A 21,412-nucleotide genomic window follows, 5' to 3' on the forward strand; every position below is an offset into this window, starting at 1 on the left:
TCCTGTGTGGTTCACATTTTTTTCTTAATTTAAATTCAGGCTAGTTAACATATAGTGTAATATTGGTTTCGAGAGTAGAAGTTAGTGATTTGTCCCCTACATACAACACCCAGTGCTCATCCCGGTACATGCCCTCCTTTATCCCCATCCCCCATTCAGCCATCGCCCTCCCGCCTTCCCTCCAGTAACCCTGTTTGTTCTCTACAGTTAAGAGGCTCTTACGGTTCGCCTCCACAGTTCACACTGTGATAATCATAATTCATAAATTAACTCCGCCCTTGTTAGGATTCTGACGTGGTCTGTCAGGCAAATGGGACTTACAGTGACAATGAAGGTAAGCACCACAAAGACGAACCGGAACCAAATTTCCAATTGGGAAAATGCAGGGTCATAAGTCTTCCACTAAAATGTAAAGCAGGAAAATAATTTGAAAAAAAAAATCCATCTAAAAGGAAGTACACCAGATTAGTAATAATAGTTATCTCTAGATACAATACTATAATTTTAAATGTTCTCTCTTCTATGCCTTCTTACATGTTCTAAAAAATTTTAACACTTAGTACATTTTATTTTTATACTAAAGAACACAGACTTTGAAAATCTTAATTATAAGAGTTGGAAATAGTTTTAAATGGTCATATTAATGATAAATCTGACAAATTATTCTGTAATCACAAGAAGAGCATTTGGCTTATAAATTTCTTATCAAAAAATCAATGCTGTCGGGGTGCCTGAGTGGCCCAGTCAGTTAAGTATCTGACTGTTGATTTTGGCTCAGGTCATGATCTCAGAGTTGCGAGATCAAGCCCCGCATCGGGCTCTGCGCTGACTGTGGAGCCTGCTTAAGATTCCCTCTCTCCCTCTCCCTCTGCCCGCCCCTACCCTCACACGCACTCTCTATCTCTAAAAAAGAAAAATCAATACTGTCAATCCCTTTATTAGAAAAAGCCATGCTTTCCATTAAAAGAAAGAGATTTTTAAAAGATGCAAAAATGTGAGTACGTAGGATATTCTAAAAAAAGATTAAGTGAAACACATAAATAAGAATCTGACACCAAAAAGTACAGTGGAATGACAGGTGTCAGCTCTCATGCTGAGTAGATTCACTCCTATCAAGTATACACCTAACGGAGTGGAGGATGCATGCACCACATACCGATGGCAGGCAGAAGGCAGCCCTTCCAATCTCGGTCACAAGCCAGATTTCTCACCAGACCCCAGAACACTGCACTGCACTGGGCCAGTGAGCCCCACTGTTTTAATGCATTTAAAATCATTTGAGCAATTTTGAAAAATCTACTTCAGAATAGAGTTATAGACATGAGATTTACCTAACTTACCTGAAACATTTAAAATACCCACACCCGGGTGCCTGGGCGGCTCAGTTGGTTAAGCGACTGCCTTCGGCTCAGGTCATGATCCTGGAGTCCCGGGATCGAGTCCCGCATCGGGCTCCCTGCTCGGCAGGGAGCCTGCTTCTCCCTCTGACCCTCCCCCCTCTCATGTGCTCCCTGTCTCTCTCATTCTCTCTGTCTCAAATAAATAAATAAAATCTTTAAAAATAAATAAATAAATAAATAAAATAAAATACCCACACCCACCCACACACACAGGTACACACACACATACACACACGACACATACACACAGTTTAAGACACTGCACAGGAGGCAATGAAGGACAGTCATCTCTGGCTGGTAAGAGAGAGGTGCACCCTCTAGCTGCCCCGAGCCATGGTGGGGAGGGAGCCCAAGCAGAGAATCATGGACACACTGCTGGAAGTCCAGGGAGACAATCCACTGGCTGTGATTCAAAGTACAGAGTACTGAGAGGAGAGCTGGAAGACAGAGCTCTGGACACCTGCCAAAGGTGGTCCCCCTCACGTCTCCACCTGAACACTGATCAGGGCATGATGCACAAAGGGTCACTGGGTAGCATACCCCAGTGGTGGGAAGGAAGTAGCTTTAGACTTCATGCTGGTTTGGTCCCACCTAGAGAAGTTTAAAAGCAAGGCCTAAAAAAGTCAAGCCATTTCCAAGTAACTTCACAACATCCCAGAACAAAGCTCAAAGACATCTATAAGAATACAAAATCGAACATCAATAATGCCTGGCATTAAATAAAAAATACCGGACATGTAATGCTGTGTGTGTCAACTATACTCAAAAAAGAAAGAAAGATAGGAAAAAAAGAAAGAAAAAAGAAAAATACCTAACGAAAAAAACAAGAAAATCTCAACTGTAACGAGGAAAAAAAAGAATCAATCAAAACTGCTCCAGGAATCCCAGATGACACGGAATTAGCAGATAAGGGCAGCAAGAAGCTAGAGGAAAGTCTGAACACGTGAGGTCAGTATCTGGAGGAGCAACAACAGTGGAAGAGATGTGACAGAGATGAGAGAACATGGAGACGTGCCAACAGACATGATTTTAAATGAACCAGCACAAAACTGAACAGAGCGTAAGCTGTGAGACAACTTCAAGTGGCCTAAGAGATGTGTAGGGGCGGGGGGCAGGGCAAGAGGATTAAAAAAAATATTTGAAGACATAATGACGGAAATTTTTCCAAATTTAATGAAGACTGTGAACTCACAAATTGAAGAACTCAATGAACCCTAAGTAAGAGAAAGGAAGTAAAGTACATCAAGGAACACCAGAATCAAATTGTTTAAATAAGTAAAAGAGAAAAGTCTAACAAGTCAGGGTAGAGGGGGTGGGAGGGGAGAAGCATCTATTCAGGGGACAAAGATAAGGAAGGATAGCAGATTTCTTGCCAGAAAAATGCCAGCCAGAGGACATTTTCAAAGTACTGCAGATGAAAGTCACCACACAAGAAACACCACCACTACACACCGACTAGAATGGCCAAAATTGAAAACACAACCATACCGGTGCTGACGAGGATGTGAGGCAACTGGAGCTCTCTCATATGCTGCTGAGGGAACGTAAAGCAATACAACCGCTTTGGAAACAGTTTGTCAGTTTCTCAAACAGCCAAACACACCCCTGCCGCATGACCCAGCCACTGCAATCCTGGGTATTTACCCAAGAGACATGAAAGCACATGTCCACATAAAGATTTATATACAGGTGTTCACAGCAGCTGTACAACAAACAGCCCTAAACTGGAGACCATCTCAATGTCCCTCAACAGGTGAATGGATAAATAATCTATGCTGTATCGGCACACCAGAACAAAAGGAATGAACAAATGATGTACCCAACAGCATCAGTTAATCTCAAAATAATTATACTGAGTGAAAGAATTCAAACATATTGTAAGATGATGTTTATATAAATATTTTTAAAAGATTTACTTATTTATTTTAGAGAGAGAGAGTACAAGCAGGGGGTGGGAGGGCAGGGGGAAAGAGGGAGAGAGAATCTCAAGCAGACTCCCCACTGAGCATGGAGCCCGATGCAGGGCTCGACCTCATGACCCTGAGATCACAACCTGAGTCGAAATCAAGAGTTGGACACTTCACCAACTGAGCCACCCAGGCACCCCGTGTTTTTATAAAATTTTACATAAATACAAATGAATCTGTAATGAAAGCAGATCAGTGGTGGCCGGGGGGATGAGAAGGTAACAGGAGGAAGGGGCATGAGGGAACTTTTAGGGACTGAGGGGTATGCATATTGTCTTGATTATGGTGTTTCCCAGGTGTGTACATGTCAGAATGGATCAAATTTTATATTTTAAACATGTGCACTTCATTGTATGTCAATTATACTTCAATAGAGCCATCAAACAAAAAACAACAATTAACAATCAAATGTTAATGAGAAAGGAGAAATCATAGTGATTGAGGGCATATGAATTTTGAAGTCAGAGACTCAGGTTCAAATCTCAGCCTTTCCATTTTCTAGCTGGGAAACTAGCTTAATCTCACTAACCCTCAGATTTCTCTTCCATAAAATGGGGATACTATTATCTACTTTATAGAATTATCAGAACATTTAACTAAGATGATGCTTACAAAAAGTTTAGCACAGTGCCTGACAAACAGCACAAGTTCAATAAATAGCAGCCGCTATTATAAATCTGAAACATAATGCAACTATTATGATCATTGCTATGGTGTTTAAATGTTAAATAGTATCATTTACAAAACCATCACAGTAGCAGTTATGAGCACTGATGTGGGGTATCAACATCAACATGATAGTCAAATAGAAAAAAGTAATACGTATCTTAGTTTGAAAAAACAGATTGTAAGGCACAATCAAGAAAGAAAAAGTGTTAGCATCAGGAAAAAAATTCACAAAATACGTTTAAAGTTACAGTGATGAAAGTATCTGACCCTCAAGAGACTGAGAAGGAAAATAACTAAGGAACCCCTAAAGGAGAGGGGACTCTGTCGGAACAGTATAAAACACCTCGCTCACTTTAAAAATTCACCCTAGAAAACAATGCTTTATCCAATAAAGGTAGCTAAACGTAAAACATGCCTTCAGGTCTAATCTAAGAGTTCACAGAAAGGGGAGGAGGAGGGTGACGTGGAACAAAGTGCTCGATTCTGGCCCTCACCGCGGTGGCCGGAGCCCTGGGCTGGCGGCTGGTGCACAGCGGACCCTCAGAACAGTCCCTTAGCTCCTGCTGTGCCTTCCCCCTGTCCTTCCGATCCAGGGAAACCATGTCCACCTGGCGTTTCTCTGCGGGAGGCTGCCTTCGCCAGCAGCAGCTGAGAGGAATCACCTCTGTGTTCTCCTGGGACCGGGCCAGCCTCCCAACCCAGTCTGGTATTCACTTGTGCCAATAGCTTGGAAAGTCTTTCTTTTCCCTTGAGGGAGCCCAAGAAGAATGTGGGAAGTTCAGAGAACAGGGCCCTGGCCCCTCGGCTGCAGACAATGGAGGCAGTGACGCCAGGACTAGGAGAAGGGCCCGCGGGGATCGTCAAACAGCCGGCCAGTGTCTGTGCCAGCACCAGGATTGATTGGGACGGCAGCCACTGCGCGGACCCCACCACATGGAATTAGGGGAGTTTGCTTTTGCGTTTACTTTTAAGCGCGAATGCGTACGTTTGAAACTAAAAAGTAAAACAAGTAAAAGGAAATGGAGTGAACTCCCAGAAAACATTCAGGCTTTAGACATTTACTTCGAAATCTTAAGAGTCATCAATCCATTCGCTGGCATGTGCAGCGAGGTCCTCTGGCCTTCACAAAGCCACCTCTGTTCTTCCAGAGACTGGGCTCACCCTGCCATACTGCACGCTGACTTTGCAACAAGCATCCATTTTAGGCCCTAGGCCATTTCTCCCTAATCACAATCCACAGAGTTTTGGTCCAGTTCTCCATTCACCGTTCAACATTTGTTGAGCACATCGGGGTACTCACTGCTCAGGTGGGTGGTACTCCCAGCAACCTAGGGCAGCACTAAGCAACCCCCTGGAACTGGTTCCAGGCTCAGATTCACAGCCTGGGTTTCCAACACTTGAAAACCGATATAAAAGCTATTATATAGAAATATCTGGAGGGGAAAAGCCTAACACATGCTTTTGTAATTTGTCCTATGAGAACAACAGGGCAAGTATGACCCAAGAATCTGGTCAGTGCTTCTCGAAGTGCTGCCGGCTGCCAGTCCTCTCAATTCACATGGAAACCGGAGGATGTCTACCAGACAGAAACCTGAAGGACTCGAGAGCATGAGCTATTGTTTTAATCTCATCCCCCAGGGAAGAGTTGTGGCTTAGGAAGAAAAAAGAGGAAATGAAATGTGAACAGCTGATGGCAGTGTCACTCCAGAATCGACCTAAAGGGCACTTAATTAGAGGGGAAAATGCCCAGCTCAGCCCTTTTCTAAGGACACAGGAGATAAGCAGTATTCTCCTATGTACCTGCAAGACCGGAGGGTGGTCTTGACTTGAACATGGCAGTGGGATGTGGGCAAGATGCATGGAGAAGAACAAGAGCTGAGAGAGGAGGCAGAGATAGAAGGAGTGCCGCTCCACTTCAAATAGGTATGTACGTAAAGTAGAAATCAGTGAACCAGATGTTCGCAGAGTATGCGCATGAGAACAAAAGGAAAGAAATGCAGCTTCTCAACGTAAGGGTACACGGCATCAACAACAATGCCAGACAGAAGATAAAGCCCACACAGCAGGCGACACAAGAAAACGACCATCAACCATCTAGGTATCTGCAGAAGGGCAGACGTATTCTGCCAAAAACAGAGCGTCCGAACATTTGGGGGCTGCCCTTGTGATGATTCTCTCTCCTGGTAGGTTGGAGAAGCAACCAGGGTAATTTTCATCCTGAACTCGATTTCCATCAATGAGGAAGAACTGGCTAGCGAAACCGATGGGGACGCCCAGGGGCAGGTGAGAGCCACAGCGACCAGCACACTCAAGTCCCCAGATGCCAAAGATCTCCAAGGAAACGCCAAACAACAATAGAAACCCTCCCACGTCAAATTCCATCAAAGCAGCAAGGACTGTCTGAAGAAATGGATGTGGTTAAACAGGCAGCCACGTGATGAGCTCTGAGTTTTCAAGTGCACCACATATCCTGTTAAGTTTTTACTGGAAGGTACCATACCTACAAAAAGCTGCATGTGTGCGACTCAACGAACCGTCACAAATGGAACACATGAGTGTGAACAGTGTTCTGACTGAGGAACACCATCACCGCGCCCCAGAAGCCCCCCGGCCGGATGCCCCCTTCGAGTCACTAATTACCCAAGGAACACTAATCCTGATTTAATGGCGCAGATTCATTTTGCCCGTTCCTACCACTTACATAAACAGAATCGCACACCATGTGCTATTTTGTATTTGGCTTATCGCCTTCAACACCATGCCTGTGAAAGCTGCCACCGCTCCTCCTTCCTGCCACACGACACCCCAGAGCAGGCACGACCGTGCCACTGGGAGCCATCCTGTGCTGATGGGCGCGGGGCGGAGCCAGGAGGAACCAGCAGGGCCGATGCGTGTGCATCTCCGTGTAGCGTTTCCGCCGCCGCTGGCAGAGTACAAAGGCTCGGGCAGCCCCACACCCTGGCCGGCTTCAGCGTCTTCTGACTCCTTCACCTCAGCCATTCCGGTGCGTGGACAACAGTATCACTGACATACTTTTTGTATGTATTTTACTGGTTCTATTTTCTTTACTTCCAAAACGGAAACGAAGTCAGCTTGTGATAAAAAGACGGATTAGATGGGAACTTTTTTTTTAAAGATTTATTTATTTGACACAGAGAGAGAGACAGCTAGAGAGGAAACACAAGCAGGGGGAGTGGAAGATGGAGAAGCAGGCTCCTGGCTGAGCAGGGAGCCCAATGCGGGGCTCGATCCCAGGACCCTGGGACCATGACCTGAGCCGAAGGCAGACGCTTAACGACTGAGCCACCCAGGAGCCCCAAATGGGAACAACTTTTAAAAGCTTTTTAGGGCGCCTGGGTGGCTCAGTTGGTTAAGCGACTGCCTTCGGCTCAGGTCGTGATCCTGGAGTCCCTGGATCGAGTCCCGCATCGGGCTCCCTGCTCGGCGGGGAGTCTGCTTCTCCCTCTGACCCTCCCCCCTCTCATGTGCTCTCTCTCTCCTCTCATCCTCTCTCTCAAATAAATAAATAAAAAATCTTTAAGGAAAAAAAAAAAGCTTTTTAAAAGGTAAAATTGTAAAGAAAGGGGGCAAATAATTAAACCAATACCAGGGTATTAGTAACTACCACGGTTTGGCATAAAACTTATCCCTGAAACTTCTAGCAGCTCATGCCGAAAGGGAAATGTGGTGAGCCGTAGAGCTTTCAGTCTATGTCTTGTAAAAGGAGTTCGTAACAAACGGTCAAAAGGAATTCTGTCTGGAGGTTTAGATCAGAGTTCACAACATAATGGATACTTTTCAACAGCAATTTTATAAAAGATACAGACACACTTTGCATAAGGTTCTCTGGTTTCTTAACGCATCTCTGTACAAGTTTTGGACACAACACTAAACCGTGATTTTCTGAGGTAGCTCTTCCATAACTAAGCTCCTCAGAGTGAACTGCCAGAGGGTATGTTGGCTTCCCCTCTCAAATATTAGTTGTCTTAGGAGCCTTTTAAAAAAAAAATAATTTTCTCTTCTGATTATAAAGGTAATAAAAAGCTCATTATAAAGAAACAGAAGAAAAAAATAAACCATTAAGCCTACCACCCAGAGATAGCCTTCCAGAGTTTTCTATAATAGAAAGTGTCCATCAGCACTTTCAATTCATTAACTTTTTTCCTTTTTTAAAATCAATAGCAGATTATGCTATCTATTCTGTGACCAGTTCATTATTTTAACAGCTGCAGAAAAACTAATTTATTTAACCAGAACTCTACTGAAATACAGATTGCTCCCAACTTTCTGCTATGAAAAATATAAATCTTCCTGTACTTTTCTAATTGTTTCATTAGAATAAATGCACAGAAGTAGAATTACTAGGTCAAAAAGAAGGCTTTGATACACAGCCAAACTGCCCCCAACACTGAAACTCATTTACACCCCTCATTAACCTGTATGAAAGAACTTGTGAACTTGCATTTCACTAATCCTAGGTGTGATTTTTCTTGTAGGTGTTTTTACCATTTGCCAGGTTAAAAAAAAAAAAAAAGCATTCCTTTTTGAAGTCTCTGATTCTTTGGTTTATAGCAAGGATAAACAACATTTCACAAGTCTGTTGGCCATTTGAATTTCTTAATCTGTGAAATGCTATGGTGTTATTCTTCAATTCAACCCATATATATTTATTATAAGCCTAACTGTTGCCAGGCGCACTGTTGGGTACTGGAATACAGAAATGAACAAAAATGGAGGAAAATCTTAGGTAACATCCCCACAGATTGCAGGGGCCTCATGTATCAGCATTCTGGATGCTGAAGAGCACTACCCAGAATGCAGCTCTGCCTAACAGCATCATTCCAGATGAGCCGTTCTGACGGCAATTTCCTTGCTGAGCCCTCCAGTGAGACCACATCACCTGCCTTCTTGAGCAACAGTGGAATGACATGTACCAAGTTTATCTGAAATATGTACCAAATTATATAGGAGTAAGTCCAAGGGGAAATAAAACAGAAAAAATGGAGGGGAGAACCCCAATCAAAAACGAACCCATGTATTAGGGACCCATGTAATAGGGTTGGGGTGGACTGAGCCTGCGGGGAAAGCTGTGGAGAACGCTGATAAAGGCTTTCAGGGGATGAAACCCCGACAAAGATGGAAAGGAGAGGTCCTCTGTCTGAGAAACACGGTGCTCTTTGCTCTCTGCGTTCTTGATTCGGGGTAATTCTAAAATAGCAAAGTCTAAAGCACAGATGGTTAGCACAGCGTGGAATCAGTGTGCCTGAGCTTAGGGCATCTGTCTCAGACCCTATCAGTGTTCAACCTCTGCATCATGAACTCGAGGACACAGGCAGGACACTGGCCAGATGTTCTGAGGAAAAAGCTCTAGGAAATCTTTCATACCACAAAGAACAGAATCCAGATTCGAACCCAAAGGGTGAGGAGAGGCTGGACCCAGAAGCCAAAACCACTGAAAAGAAACTCAAGGGCACAGTGCAATGCCTGAGCGGGGTTCGGAGAACTGTTACAGAGCAACCACAGAGGCAGAGAATGAGAAAGACTCACTATGGGTCGGAATGAGAACAGACTGAACCGCAGTTACGGAGGAAAAAGTCCGAGGGGTGTTTAGCAGTTGGCAGAACACGAACCAACAGGTGATGAGGCTGCCAGAGGAGCCAGCTGTTAGGCTCCAGCCACACCTTGAGGGCTACCTGCTCCTTCTACTTCACAAGCTGCCCCCCCACCCCGCCCCGGCCAGGCTGACTGGGACAGCCCCAGGAAGGAGACCTGGAGCCTGCCGGGTCCAGAAGCCACCCCCAGGGCCGTGTGAAGGAAAGGAAGAGTCTCCGAGGGGCTGAGGCAACATTTTTAAATATCTGGAGAGCTATCATGTAGATAAAGAGCAAAACTCATTTTGGGTAGTTTGGAGACAACATGAAAAAAAAGTAATACGAATGTTAACAACAGGTGCCATTTGCTGAGTGCCTCCACTGAGCAGGCATCGTGCATGATCCCACGCCCAGCCGACCTCCACAGGCCCCCCAGGAAAATGGGGAGCACAGGCGCCACCGCAGAGGTGGGCCGGGTGAGGCAGTGCATGTCCAGCACGCAGGAGAGGGCCTACACAACAAAACCTCTCAGGAGACGGCACCCATCGGTCCAAGTAAGACCTGCACGTGAATGTTCACAGCAGCAGTATTCATGAAAGCCCCAAACGGAAAGAGCCCAAATGCCCGTCAACCGATGAGCAGATACACCAAATGGAATCTACCCACACAGTGCAACATTCAGCAAAGCGCGCGGTGCTGATACCCTCAAAATCACAGGCGAACTTCGAAAATACCACCCTAAGTAAGGAAAGACGTCCGTCCCAAAAGACCACAAATGTGATCAATCTATTCACATGAAATGCCCAGAACAGGCAAATCCACAGACAGAAAGAAGGTGAGCGGCTTCTCAGCCCCCCGGGGGTCGGGGGAGGGAGGAATGGGGATCGACTGCTATCAGGCTTCTCCTAAGGGATGGGAGTTCTAGCTCAGTAAAGCGCCATGTTTCAAAAGGAGCCCGTTACCACCTTCCCTCGCTCGACAGGGCTTTATGAGGCAGCTAGTTTACAGATAAGGACACAGGCCAACAATGTTCAACTGCAGATGATGGCGCCAGGATCTAAACCAGCTCAAACCCGTACTCCTGGTCACTCCGTTGGTTACACTGGTGCACAAGCGAGTGGAAGGAACAAAGAGGCTGATTTCAGTGGCACACAGGACAGCAAAGTCTCACCGTGTGAGCTGCACTGGGCAGGCCCCGGGGGGGGGGGGGGCAGAGCCCACGCCCCGCCAGAGGTGGGGCCCGAGGGCGGCTCCCAGCCATGGCGAACAGGGTCCCGCCTTGCTCTTCTTCTACCAGAAGGGTTCACCCAGTAACTCCTGCTGACCTTCCCACGGGAAGGTTACTCTCTATTCTCTCTGTTCCCAATCTCAGAACACCACAAGGGGTTTCCAATTTCATGCTGTTTCATTTAGCTATACCTGCTTCCATATACTTGAGAAATTATGGTGCCCTATAGTTTTTAGAAACTGTACATGTCTTCCACTGTCCAAAATAACAAGATTTCTATGCTGAGATTTATTTCAGTCATTTGACAGAAGAATGGGTGCTAAACAAATGAGCCATGGAGACACTGAGGTCTGCTGGCTTACTTACCGTGAAGTTCATTTCCTTGATGGGCAGCTTCAGGTGTTCAAATCCCACAATCACGGTATACTGTGTGTAGTTCAAGTAGCCCAGGTGGGCCACAATAATTTCTGCACACCTCTGCAAAGATGCAAGGAAGAGCTGTGTCTTTAAAGCAAGCAAGACTGGCTCCCCCACCAACTGACCCATGAAGTAACACATGCCAACAACAGATGAGCCGAACGAACCATCTCCAAGGAACTTGCCAGAGCCCAGAAAAATTCAGATGCCAGCGAAAAACAATTCTTAGAAAGAACCAAATGGATATTTTTGGAAACAAATAATAGATGATTTGCAATCATTAGAATCTTTCTACTTTGGACGATTCAAAATAATGTCACCTGCATAAAAAAGTTAACGCAACACAAACCTGACATTCACACGAATACAAGGGGGCAGGGGGAGCGTAGGTTAAGACACAACAAATCAGACCCCCGAGCCTCACTCTCCTCCCTGCTCACTTCCACAGCCGCTGCGTGATATACAAAGTGCCTGCCCCCTCACCCCAACACCTGTCCTTCCCTACACGGAGCCCCTGTGCTCTCTGTGGGGAGGTCAGGCCCGCACCCAAGGCAAAGGCTACAGGAACAATGGCTAGCGTGATTACACGGGTGTGTGTGCTCACTGCTTGCCCAGAGCCCCCATCTCCTATACAGTTAGGAACCAGGTCCCCCCTACTTCAGCGTGGCTGGGGCGGTGGATGCGGATGTGTACTCAGTGGCCGGGCAGCCAGTGACCTGGGCGCAGCCTCACTGCCTAGTGCACCCCTCAGAAGTCCTCTCGCGGTCTGACAGTCTCTGGGTGGCGCCCGTGTGAGCCGTGGCTATGAACAGGGCAGTCACCCCCACTGTGGATCAAAGGCTCCCCAAGCTGTGAATGTCTGAGGTCATGTAGGAAAACAGATCTGGGTGTTCATGGGAAGCCTTAACAATCGGCAGGCAGGGGGTGCTGACCTAAGGGCCAGGGAAGAAGTCAGAAGGGGTGAGTGTGTGTGTCATCCCTGGTCTCCGCAAAACCAAATTCGTTCCCAACAGTCAGGTCACAGGAGGCACGTGGGGACAGGGGCAGCTAAGTACTGAGCAGTACTTAGTACTCAGCAAATGGATCTGTGCTGCACAGATGACCACTTCTTACGAGTCTGGACTTTCAGAGGATGCTTGAATGAACAAAGCAGTTATATCTCAGCCTGCAGGTATCTTCAAGTTTATAAAAACTACAGTGAGACCACCTGATGGTTTGGAGGTTCTCCATTCAAGCCATGGTTTGCACACCGATCACAATGTGCCTCTGCAAATCCTTGGGGAAAGCACAGCATTCTTACCCGCCCGTCGCGGACCACTTGCTACCTGAGGTGGACAGTGTTTTCTCTTCGCGGCAAGACAAAGATAGTATAAAGGGTGGTCAATAGCTCCAGAACACAAAAAGCCCATCCTTTTTTTTAAGTCAGGGCAGTGCTCCTGGGAGGGCTGGGGAAGGGCCTGCACAGAGAGAGAACAGTAGAAACTGTGGGAGAGGGCAGACACCACGGCGAGGCACCGAGGGCCACTCTCGAGGGGCACAGTGTGGGGGGCGCTGCCAGGAAGTAGACAAGCAACCCTGCGGGCAGCCTGGCGCTGTTCCAAGTACAGGCCTCACACAAGGTGACCAAGTCGTCCTCGCTGGCCCGAGACTTACCCCGTTTAAAACAGAAAGTCCCCCATCCTGGGAAACTCCTTGGTCCTCGCAAACCAGAAAGATCAGTCACATTAGCCGTAAAATAAAGTCACCAACCGCCTGTTCATCATCACCCGCCCGGTGCGAGAAGGAGCAAAGCTGGAGCTGGAGCTGGAGCGGGAGCGGGACCCCAGTTGGCTTGGGGGTGGAGGCGAAGCCCGCCCGTGCGGGCCTTCCAGACCTGGCATCTCTCCTCCCTGCCGTTTACGCAGCAGAACTGGCCCAGCACCTACTGTACACAGACATGGGGGGTGCTCGGCCCCCCACTGGGCACTGCCCACTCTCCCATCCGGTGTCCGACTTGATCCTCGCCACTCTACAAGGACGGTCAGGGAGGGCGTTACCCCACTTTGAGGACAACACATTTGAGAGGCTGGCCCAGGCCTCCTCCCACGGGTGACAATGGAGCAGAGCGAGAGTCTGGTCACTTGTGCGGCTTTCTGAGCAACACCTGCCCACAAGGTGGACCCCGGGGGCGGAGCCGCTGCTCGGGTCAGGGAGTGGCCGCCTTGGGATCTTCAGGCAGATGCCAGCAGGGAACGGACCACAGACGGGGGCCAGCATGAACAGGAACTCTCCCCCACCTGAATCCTTTCCTGCCAGGACACACAGGCCTGCGGCTTCCCTGTCCTGAAGCAGGCGGTGTGTGGCTGTGAAGGGCACGAGCTCTAGAGCACAAAAGCATGGGCTGAGATCCCAAGCCCTGCTCACTGTGTGTGTCCCTCGGGCAAGTGCTCTGATCTCTCTGAGCCTCCGTTTCTTCTTGTGTACAACGGGGCTCTGGTAACAGGGCTCCGTGGGCCTGCGCTGGGGACTGAGGGAGACCTGAATGTACGGGAAGCCTGGCATGAGGCCTGTCAGGGAAACCACTTTCCTAACCCCCCAATCCACGCATTCTCTTTTCTGATGTTCCCCGTGTTCTCCACACCCCCCACGACCGGCTTCATCCCAGGGGGGCCTCCCTGCTATACACAGAGCGATCCCAGTTCTGACTCTAGGGATTCTGACAGAATATGGTGCCAAAAAAACAAGAGTGAGGGTTCCTTGCTCACTTTGGACCACCAGGTTTCCCATCGCATAACCACACACCGCACCCTGAAGCAGACGCTCCAACAAGTAGGCCGCTCTCCCTACAAGGCTGGGGCCTCAGGCCCGCAGGTGGAGCAGGGCTGGAAACCAGACAATTCGGAATGACCAGGGAGCAGCGCAGACCTTCACAGGCGACAAGAAGCCCGTGAACAGCCATCTGTAGACACCCCAGGCAGTACACAGTGAAAACAGGCATCCTCTGTGTGTGTGAATGTGTGTACGTTTGTAAGAATTTATAAGGTATCAGTGTAGAGAGTTAGGTGAGTGTTCTGCACCATCACTGGTATGGTTCGATTCTTTTACTCAGGAAAGCAGGCATGTAACAGGGCAGCATGATGAATAATCGTTGACATTCGAACGCACTCACCCCCGCACAGGTGAGGGTCCTCGTCCGATTGTGAACCTTGTTATGAACGAACATGGTGGTTCCATCTTGAGCTACACCGTCAACTTTAACAGTCATGAGGAAGCTTGTCTGAATAGATGTTTCTACAAAAGAAAGAGGTGCAGTGTCAGAGGCCACCTCAGGCACATCACACTTGCCACGGTGAGTGCCCAGAAGGGTCCTGCAACCACCTCAGCCTCAGCACATGTGAAAAACCTCACACTTGTCTGCAAAGCAAAGCCTTTCCATCAGGTTCCACGTCCAACCCGTTACCCAGGGGCCTATGTAAAAACCTACATTACAGGTCCCCCAGTTTGGGTTCATAAAAGGGCAAGCATTTCATGGCTAATGAAATTTTGTTTTTTAATTTCCCGCATAAATTTCTAACTTAACTTTATACTAAAACAAAATTAGATTTCTTATTTTTCTGATTACATATTTTATTATTTTTCTGTTTTTATGCCCACTGTTAAAAAAAATCAGAGAACAAAAAAATACAAAGATGTCATTAAACACTTACAATCCCACCATCTAGAGATAACCATAATTAACATGTTATGTCCATCCTTCCAGACCATTTTCTAGGCATACAAATACACAGTGACACCAAATTTATTTGTTTTTTTTTTAAATGTTACAAAAGGGGGTTAATTTTTTGGTAGTATACATTTTTTTTTTCACTTAATTTACTGTGGTTCTGGGGTTATCTTTTCAAATTCTTTCGCAGCCAAAGCGAAAGCCTCATCTGCCTCACAGAACATGAAAAACAATGTGGGTGACCATTTTCTCGGTTCTCCCCGGACGACGCGTAACTAGTGCCGCTCCAGACTCGCAGAGCTGCAGCGTTAGGGACCGGACGCGCCGGGGCAGGGTTCTCAGCCTCAGCAGCACCGATATTTTGAGGCCAGATCACCCTCTGCTGTGGGACTGTCCCGTGCACTGCAGGATGCTCAGCACCCTCTAGGTACTAGGAGCACTCCTCCGCCCCGGGGTGACAACTGCCAAGTGTCCCTGGGGGACAGAACCTTCACCTCAGGGCATCAGAACTGAAGGCTCTCCCAGAACCCCAGGGAAAAGGCGCCGCAGCCGTGGCTACCCTGTGGAGCCGCTGAGCTAAGCTGACCGGCGCTCGCTGAGCACTGCATCATAACTTTCTCTGGAAGACACTGGCAGACATGGAAGGGGTTCCAATCTGTTGCTGTTATAAAGACTAATGAACATCCCTGTGATCCATCTTTGAGCACTTGTTCAAAGATTTTAAAGCTCTCTCGATCTTTAAAATATGGTGCTTTGTACAAAGAAACACCGTTCCGAAATGTCAGGCTTCATACCTTTTGACTGATCCAACTCCACAACGCACGTCAGCCACAGTTGCTGATTATATGTAGACAATGGATTTGAAAGGATTTGAATTGGCTTTAGCTAAGGCAAAAAGAAAAAAGAGTTAAGTAATCCGTATGACCTTTTCATTAAGTCTACCAAATACCTCATCTTAACGTACAAAATTTACATTTAGTAAAAAAAAAAGGTTTGTGTAAGCTCGAAACAGAAACGTGTGGTTTTCCTTTAGACAATATAAGTAAAATTTTGCCTTCCAGAAAAAGACAAGACTAGCTTCCTATTGCAACCCCCTCTGTCTCATGAAAACCTCTAAGCAGGCAATGTCTAGCATCTGCAGCCTTGGGACCATATACCTACTTAAATAGCAAGAAAAAGCCATCCTGGAGAAAAAAAAAAAAATTTAACAGTACATAGGATAAGATGTACCATAAGATAATAAAGGACACCAAGAATAGAGCTTGATATTCACGAGAATCATTTCCTCAGTTCCAATATGCCGTACCAGTCGCTGTTTGAGGTCTACTGTTTACAGCTTCAGGAAAGTCTTACTGCCCCTGGAGAGAAAAATTAGACGGGACCCCATCGCCAATGATGCTTCTGCGGTGTGTGCTGAAAACCGTAATACTGGCTCCTAGCAGCCATGGGAGACAGAGAACATTGCTTAAGGAGCCCACCGACAGTGCCAAAGAAATGCATTATTTGAATGAAGTCTTTGAACATAAATATGTAGTATCTGTGTTTTAGAACTGACAGAAATGCTCTGTGACTAAAGGCTTGCCCGAAGCCAGGAGGCATTGAAACCTACCAGAGGATGGTCTATCATCTTTCAGAAGTGAGTCTGATCTTTTGGGAGCAAGTCAGTTTGGTGGGACGGCTGCTATTTTTAGTGTCAAAAAAAAAGGACTTACATCCTGAGAGAAATTTTATTTTATTTTTTTTTAAGATTTTATTTATTTATTTGACACAAAGAGAGAGAGAGAACACAAGGAGGGGGGAGTGGCAGGCAGAGGGAGAGGGAAAAGCAGGCTCCCCGCTGAGCAGGGAGCCCGATGTGGGGCTCGATCCCAGGACCCTGGAATCACAACCTGAGCCGAAGGCAGACGCTTAACCGACTGAGCCACCCAGGCGTCCCTGAGAGAAATTTTAAAAGACCACACTATGTTCGGGAAATCCCGATGGTAGCACCTCTTTGAATCAGGTCCTCAGGGCAAGAGAGAAAGAAAATCAAGAATGTCAGTGGGCTAAACAGAGGGCCCTTTCCAACTAGCAAGAGTAAGAGGAATTAAAAGGTAAGTTTTTGGACATTTTTCTCCTTTTGTTTTTTTGAAAACTGTAAGGGTTAAAACCTACCAGAGAGCTAAGAGAAGGCAGGCAGGGAGGTGTTTGGGGTCAATCAGATTTAAACGTTATGGTGCCATGAGACCGTGGGACAACTGCATTCAGTTTACAGGTAAAGATATGTCTGGTATGCAGAAAAAGAAAGGGGTTTAGTTGTTTGGGCTCTCACAATTAGCATTTATTAAAGATTACTGAAATTCTCCAATTGGAAAGACCTTTGTTTTTCTCTAAAGATGAAGAATCAACCACATTTAAAAAAGAAAAGAAAGAGACCTGTGTTAACTTGGGTAAATATAGTAAGAAACAGCCAGATGCCCACGGGAGCATTGTCAGACCTCAGAGTCTAGGAAGACTTGCGGGCGTGAGGGATCGGGGTGAGTCGACCGGCATTTGGAAAGCAACTGCTGCTCCCCAGGCTGACAGCACCATCCTCTCCACCACTGAGCTATTGCCGCAGCAGAGAAGGTCCTTCTAGCAAACCAGAGCCCAGAGGCCAGCAGCTGACAGTGGTGTGAGACGTGTGTGCTGCCTAAGAAGCAAGCTGCACGGCAAGGGTGGCGCGCCCCAAGGACCCTCGGAGTGACCCCGACAGCTGCCCCCTCCACCCAGTCTTACCTTTTTACTGTTATTTAGTGAAAAATTAGCTGCAGACGTCTGGATTACTTTGGGCCCTAAAAGTGTAATAGAGAATAAGAAAAGCAGGTTATATCTATATCGCTAATTAATTTATTGATTGTTTTTCAAATGCCAAGAAAGACACACATTATGTAGAGGTGGTCTTATTGTCCTGCTCTGTCCTTAGGGGACGTATAAACACACAGACACACAACATCCACACTGCTGCACATCATGACTTCCCAACGCAGGGGACACGATATGACCACCACACACCACATACGATTCCCCCAGGATCCATCTACGCCAAAACCTCTCCTTTGCTTTCAATGAGTGCTCGCTCTGTAGTGCTCGGATCCAGGAAAGACATCGTCTATGTATTTTGTGAAGTATAAAGATTTCTGCTAAAAAATTAAGACACATTTATCTGTTCATCCAATTAATCCAGTCTTCCAAAAATATTTATTAAGCTCAGGATATAAAAAAGCATAAAATATGAATGTACACTCAATGTATATTCCTGAAATAGCAGATATATAAGCTTCACGGAATCTTACAAGGTAATTTTTCAGAGCTTTGGCCTCAAAGGAAAGCAGCGTGAAGCAGATTTTAATTTAATTCATCTAAAATCACTAGTGATGCTAGTTTTCTGGGCTGCCTCAGTGACCAAGTATCCTCCATTTAGAGGAGGAGACACACAAGTACACACAGGACTATGTAACAAGTTCATAACCAATGCAGTGACATGTGTCTGGAATGTGTTCATGAATGCTGAGGAGGCTGTCCCTGTGTGGAAAGGAGGCTTGCACCCCCACTGAGGCTTATTCTAAAAGATTCACAATCTGAGCAAACCCCTGTTCCAGGAAATAAGGCAGTCTGCTTTCTCAGAATTAAGAACTGGGAGTCAGAAAAGTCTAGACTCTAGTCTTAGCTAACTTGGCTTTCTGAGTCTGTTTTCACATTTGCAAAATGAGGGCAACTGAGTCAGTGGTCTCTAAGGCACTCCTAATTCTGAAATTCTAATAACGTTATTACCAGAGGACTGAGGACGGTGATTTTTGTCAACTTGACTGGGCCGTGGGTACCCAGATATCCGGCTAAAGGTGATTCTGACTGTGTCTGTGAGGGTGTTTCTGGATGAGATTCACATTTGAATCAGTGGATGGAGGACAGCAGACTTCCCTGCCAATGTGGGGCGGGGTGGGTGGTCTCATCCAAATGGTTGAAGGCCTGAATAGAGCAAAAGGCTGAGTAAGGGAGAATCTGCTCTCTGCCTGGGCTTGCTCTCGGTCTTCAAGCTGGCCCATCAATATTCAGCTGTTTCCAGACACAGACTGGACCTTATCTGGCTCTCCTGTGCCTCTAGCTTGTTGATTACAGATCTTGGAGTTTCTCAGCCTCCATAATCCTATGAGCCAGTTCCTTATAATAAATCTCTCTCTCCCCCTCCACCCCTGCCCCTCTCTCTCTCTCTCTCTCTCTCTCTATATGCCTCCTATTGGTTCAGTTTCTTTGGAGAACCCTAACATAGAATTTGGTACTGAGAGTGGTTATAGAGGAGGAGTTTTTTCTTTTTTTTAAGATTTTATTTATTTGAGAGAGAGAGAGAGAGAGAATGAGCAGTGGGGAGGGGCAGAAGGGGAGAGAGAAAGAGACAGAGAGAAGCAGGCTCCCCACTTAGCAAGGAGCCCACTGTGGACTCGATCCCAAGACCCAGAGATCATGACCTGAGCCGAAGGCAGACGCTTCACCGACTGAGCCACACCCAGGTGCCTGGAGGAAGAGTTTTTTCCTATTGGTTCTGGGGTTTCTGGAACTGGTTCCCTAACCTGATCAGGTGTAAAGACGGTAGTGACTCTATAAGACAGCACTGGTTCATGAAAATATGCAAACCATCTCCACTGGATACTCCTAGATTCAACCACTTATAAGAAGGAGCTAAGTGACTCTATTTGTGGTATTTTAGAATATTTTTGGAAAACAAATAGAACGAGGTTGACTGGTTGTTCCTAGTGTCCCCCGACAAGGTGAGCTCCGGGGTTTGAATTCCCAGCTCCAGCGCTGTGTAAGTGATCTGACGGCTTCTGTGTGCCCTGATGGAGTCTGACCTCCTGTAGCCACAGTGCTGTGAGCTGCAAGTCAAGCCCAGAATCTCATCCTGCAACTGGATGAATTACAACACAAGTTGAACACCAGCCTCACAGGCTAGTTGATTATGGCGTTCCTAGAAGTGAAATGTGCCCAAGTGATCCTGGCCTGGGGACGTGCAGGAAGATCCTAATGAAGATGGGGGCACGGAGCTGTTAAATTCCTATGCATCTTCTTTGCCACTGGAAGAGTTCTCCCCAGTCCCAGTAGAAGGAGACAGACTCCCCTGACGGCCATGCAAGACAATGCTGATTCTGCTCAGCAACCTCCCCTCTCTGATTCTAGGACGATAACTAGACTCAAGTTCCAGCAGGCTCCTAAAGGTGAGGTACAAGGTATGACCCATGAGGAGATGCACTACACTCCAAAAGAACTACGTGAGTTTTCTGGTTTATATAGAGAGAAATCCGGGTAACATATGTGGGAATGAATACGAAGGGTGTGGGAAAATGGTGGAAGGAACATAAAGTTGGATTGGTCTGAATTTATGGATGCAGGCCCACTAAGGAGAGATTCTGCTTTGCATGCTGGAGCTCAGGGAGTTAGGAAGGGCTCTAACAGTTTGGATGGTTGGTTAAAATGTGGACCAAAAGATGGTCCCCAGTGAGCAAATCAGAAATGCCACACCTGCCTTGGTTTAATGGAAAGGAAGGGATTCGGAGGCTTAGGGAGGTTGGAACATTGGGGTAGATTTGTCATTGAAGACCTGCTGGGAGATTCCAGGACACAGAGCTTTCACCACTGCTACGAGGAATAAATTTGTGAGGGAGGCCCCAGCATCCTTAACGAGCTCTATGACTGCCCTGCTCTGTGGACCAGATCTTACAGTAGGAACCATGGTCAGTGAACTGGGGAAACCCAGCACAATGGGAGTAGCTGGACCCCGGGAGCAGCGGCGCCAAGCAGCGGTGCTCACCTATCCAAAGCAAGGTGGGTATGACTCCTGTAATGGACAGGACAGTCAAAGCAGCAATCAGAAGAGTCTGATTCACACAGACCTATGGGACGGGCTAGTTGATTATGGCGTTCCTAGAAGTGAAATCCACAGGAAGCCTGCTAAAGTCTGACTTGATCTGTGCAAGCAGAAAAGTCTAAGTCAAGTGAACAAGAGTCTAACCTGAATCATAAAAACAGAGAGTCACAGTCCATCAATAGTTTCCAGATTTGGGCCACTTTACAGACCCAAACCCCTTGAATGAAGGAAAGAAGACTGGGTTCCCTCAAGAAAGCACCCCAGGGGCGCCTGGGTGGCTCAGTTGGTTAAGCGACTGCCTTCGGCTCAGGTCATGATCCTGGAGTCCCGGGATCGAGTCCCACATCAGGCTCCCTGCTCAGCAGGGAGTCTGCTTCTCCCTCTGACCCTCCTCCCTCTCATGCTCTCTGTCTCTCATTCTCTCTCTCGCAAATAAATAAAATCTTAAAAAAAAAAATTAAAAAAAAAAAAAAAGAAAGCACCCCAGTACACTGCCAAAAATACAGACTGCTAACCATTCTCCCAAAGGAACCTACAGCCTTTTTACCAAGATAACTAC

General features: G+C 46.8%; 1 protein-coding gene across 3 annotated transcripts in view; it reads right to left on the bottom strand.

The window, feature by feature from the left end:
• Window positions 1–21,412, bottom strand: part of TMEM181 (transmembrane protein 181) — a 71,984-nt gene that overhangs the window by 14,642 nt on the left and 35,930 nt on the right. For 2 of the 3 annotated variants that reach the window (XM_044917269.1, XM_044917270.1), the window contains exons 3-7: window positions 17,733–17,788; window positions 15,770–15,860; window positions 14,421–14,542; window positions 11,222–11,332; window positions 322–402 (exon numbers count right to left, since the gene is read on the bottom strand). In XM_044917269.1, coding sequence (XP_044773204.1) covers window positions 322–402; window positions 11,222–11,332; window positions 14,421–14,542; window positions 15,770–15,860; window positions 17,733–17,788 — 461 coding nt within the window. Of the gene's footprint in view, window positions 1–321; window positions 403–11,221; window positions 11,360–14,420; window positions 14,543–15,769; window positions 15,861–17,732; window positions 17,789–21,412 lie in introns of all 3 variants that reach the window. The other variant, XM_044917268.1, reaches the window with a different exon arrangement.

Source organism: Neomonachus schauinslandi, chromosome 8 (assembly GCF_002201575.2).
Source record: "Neomonachus schauinslandi chromosome 8, ASM220157v2, whole genome shotgun sequence".
Lineage (NCBI taxonomy): Eukaryota > Metazoa > Chordata > Mammalia > Carnivora > Phocidae > Neomonachus > Neomonachus schauinslandi.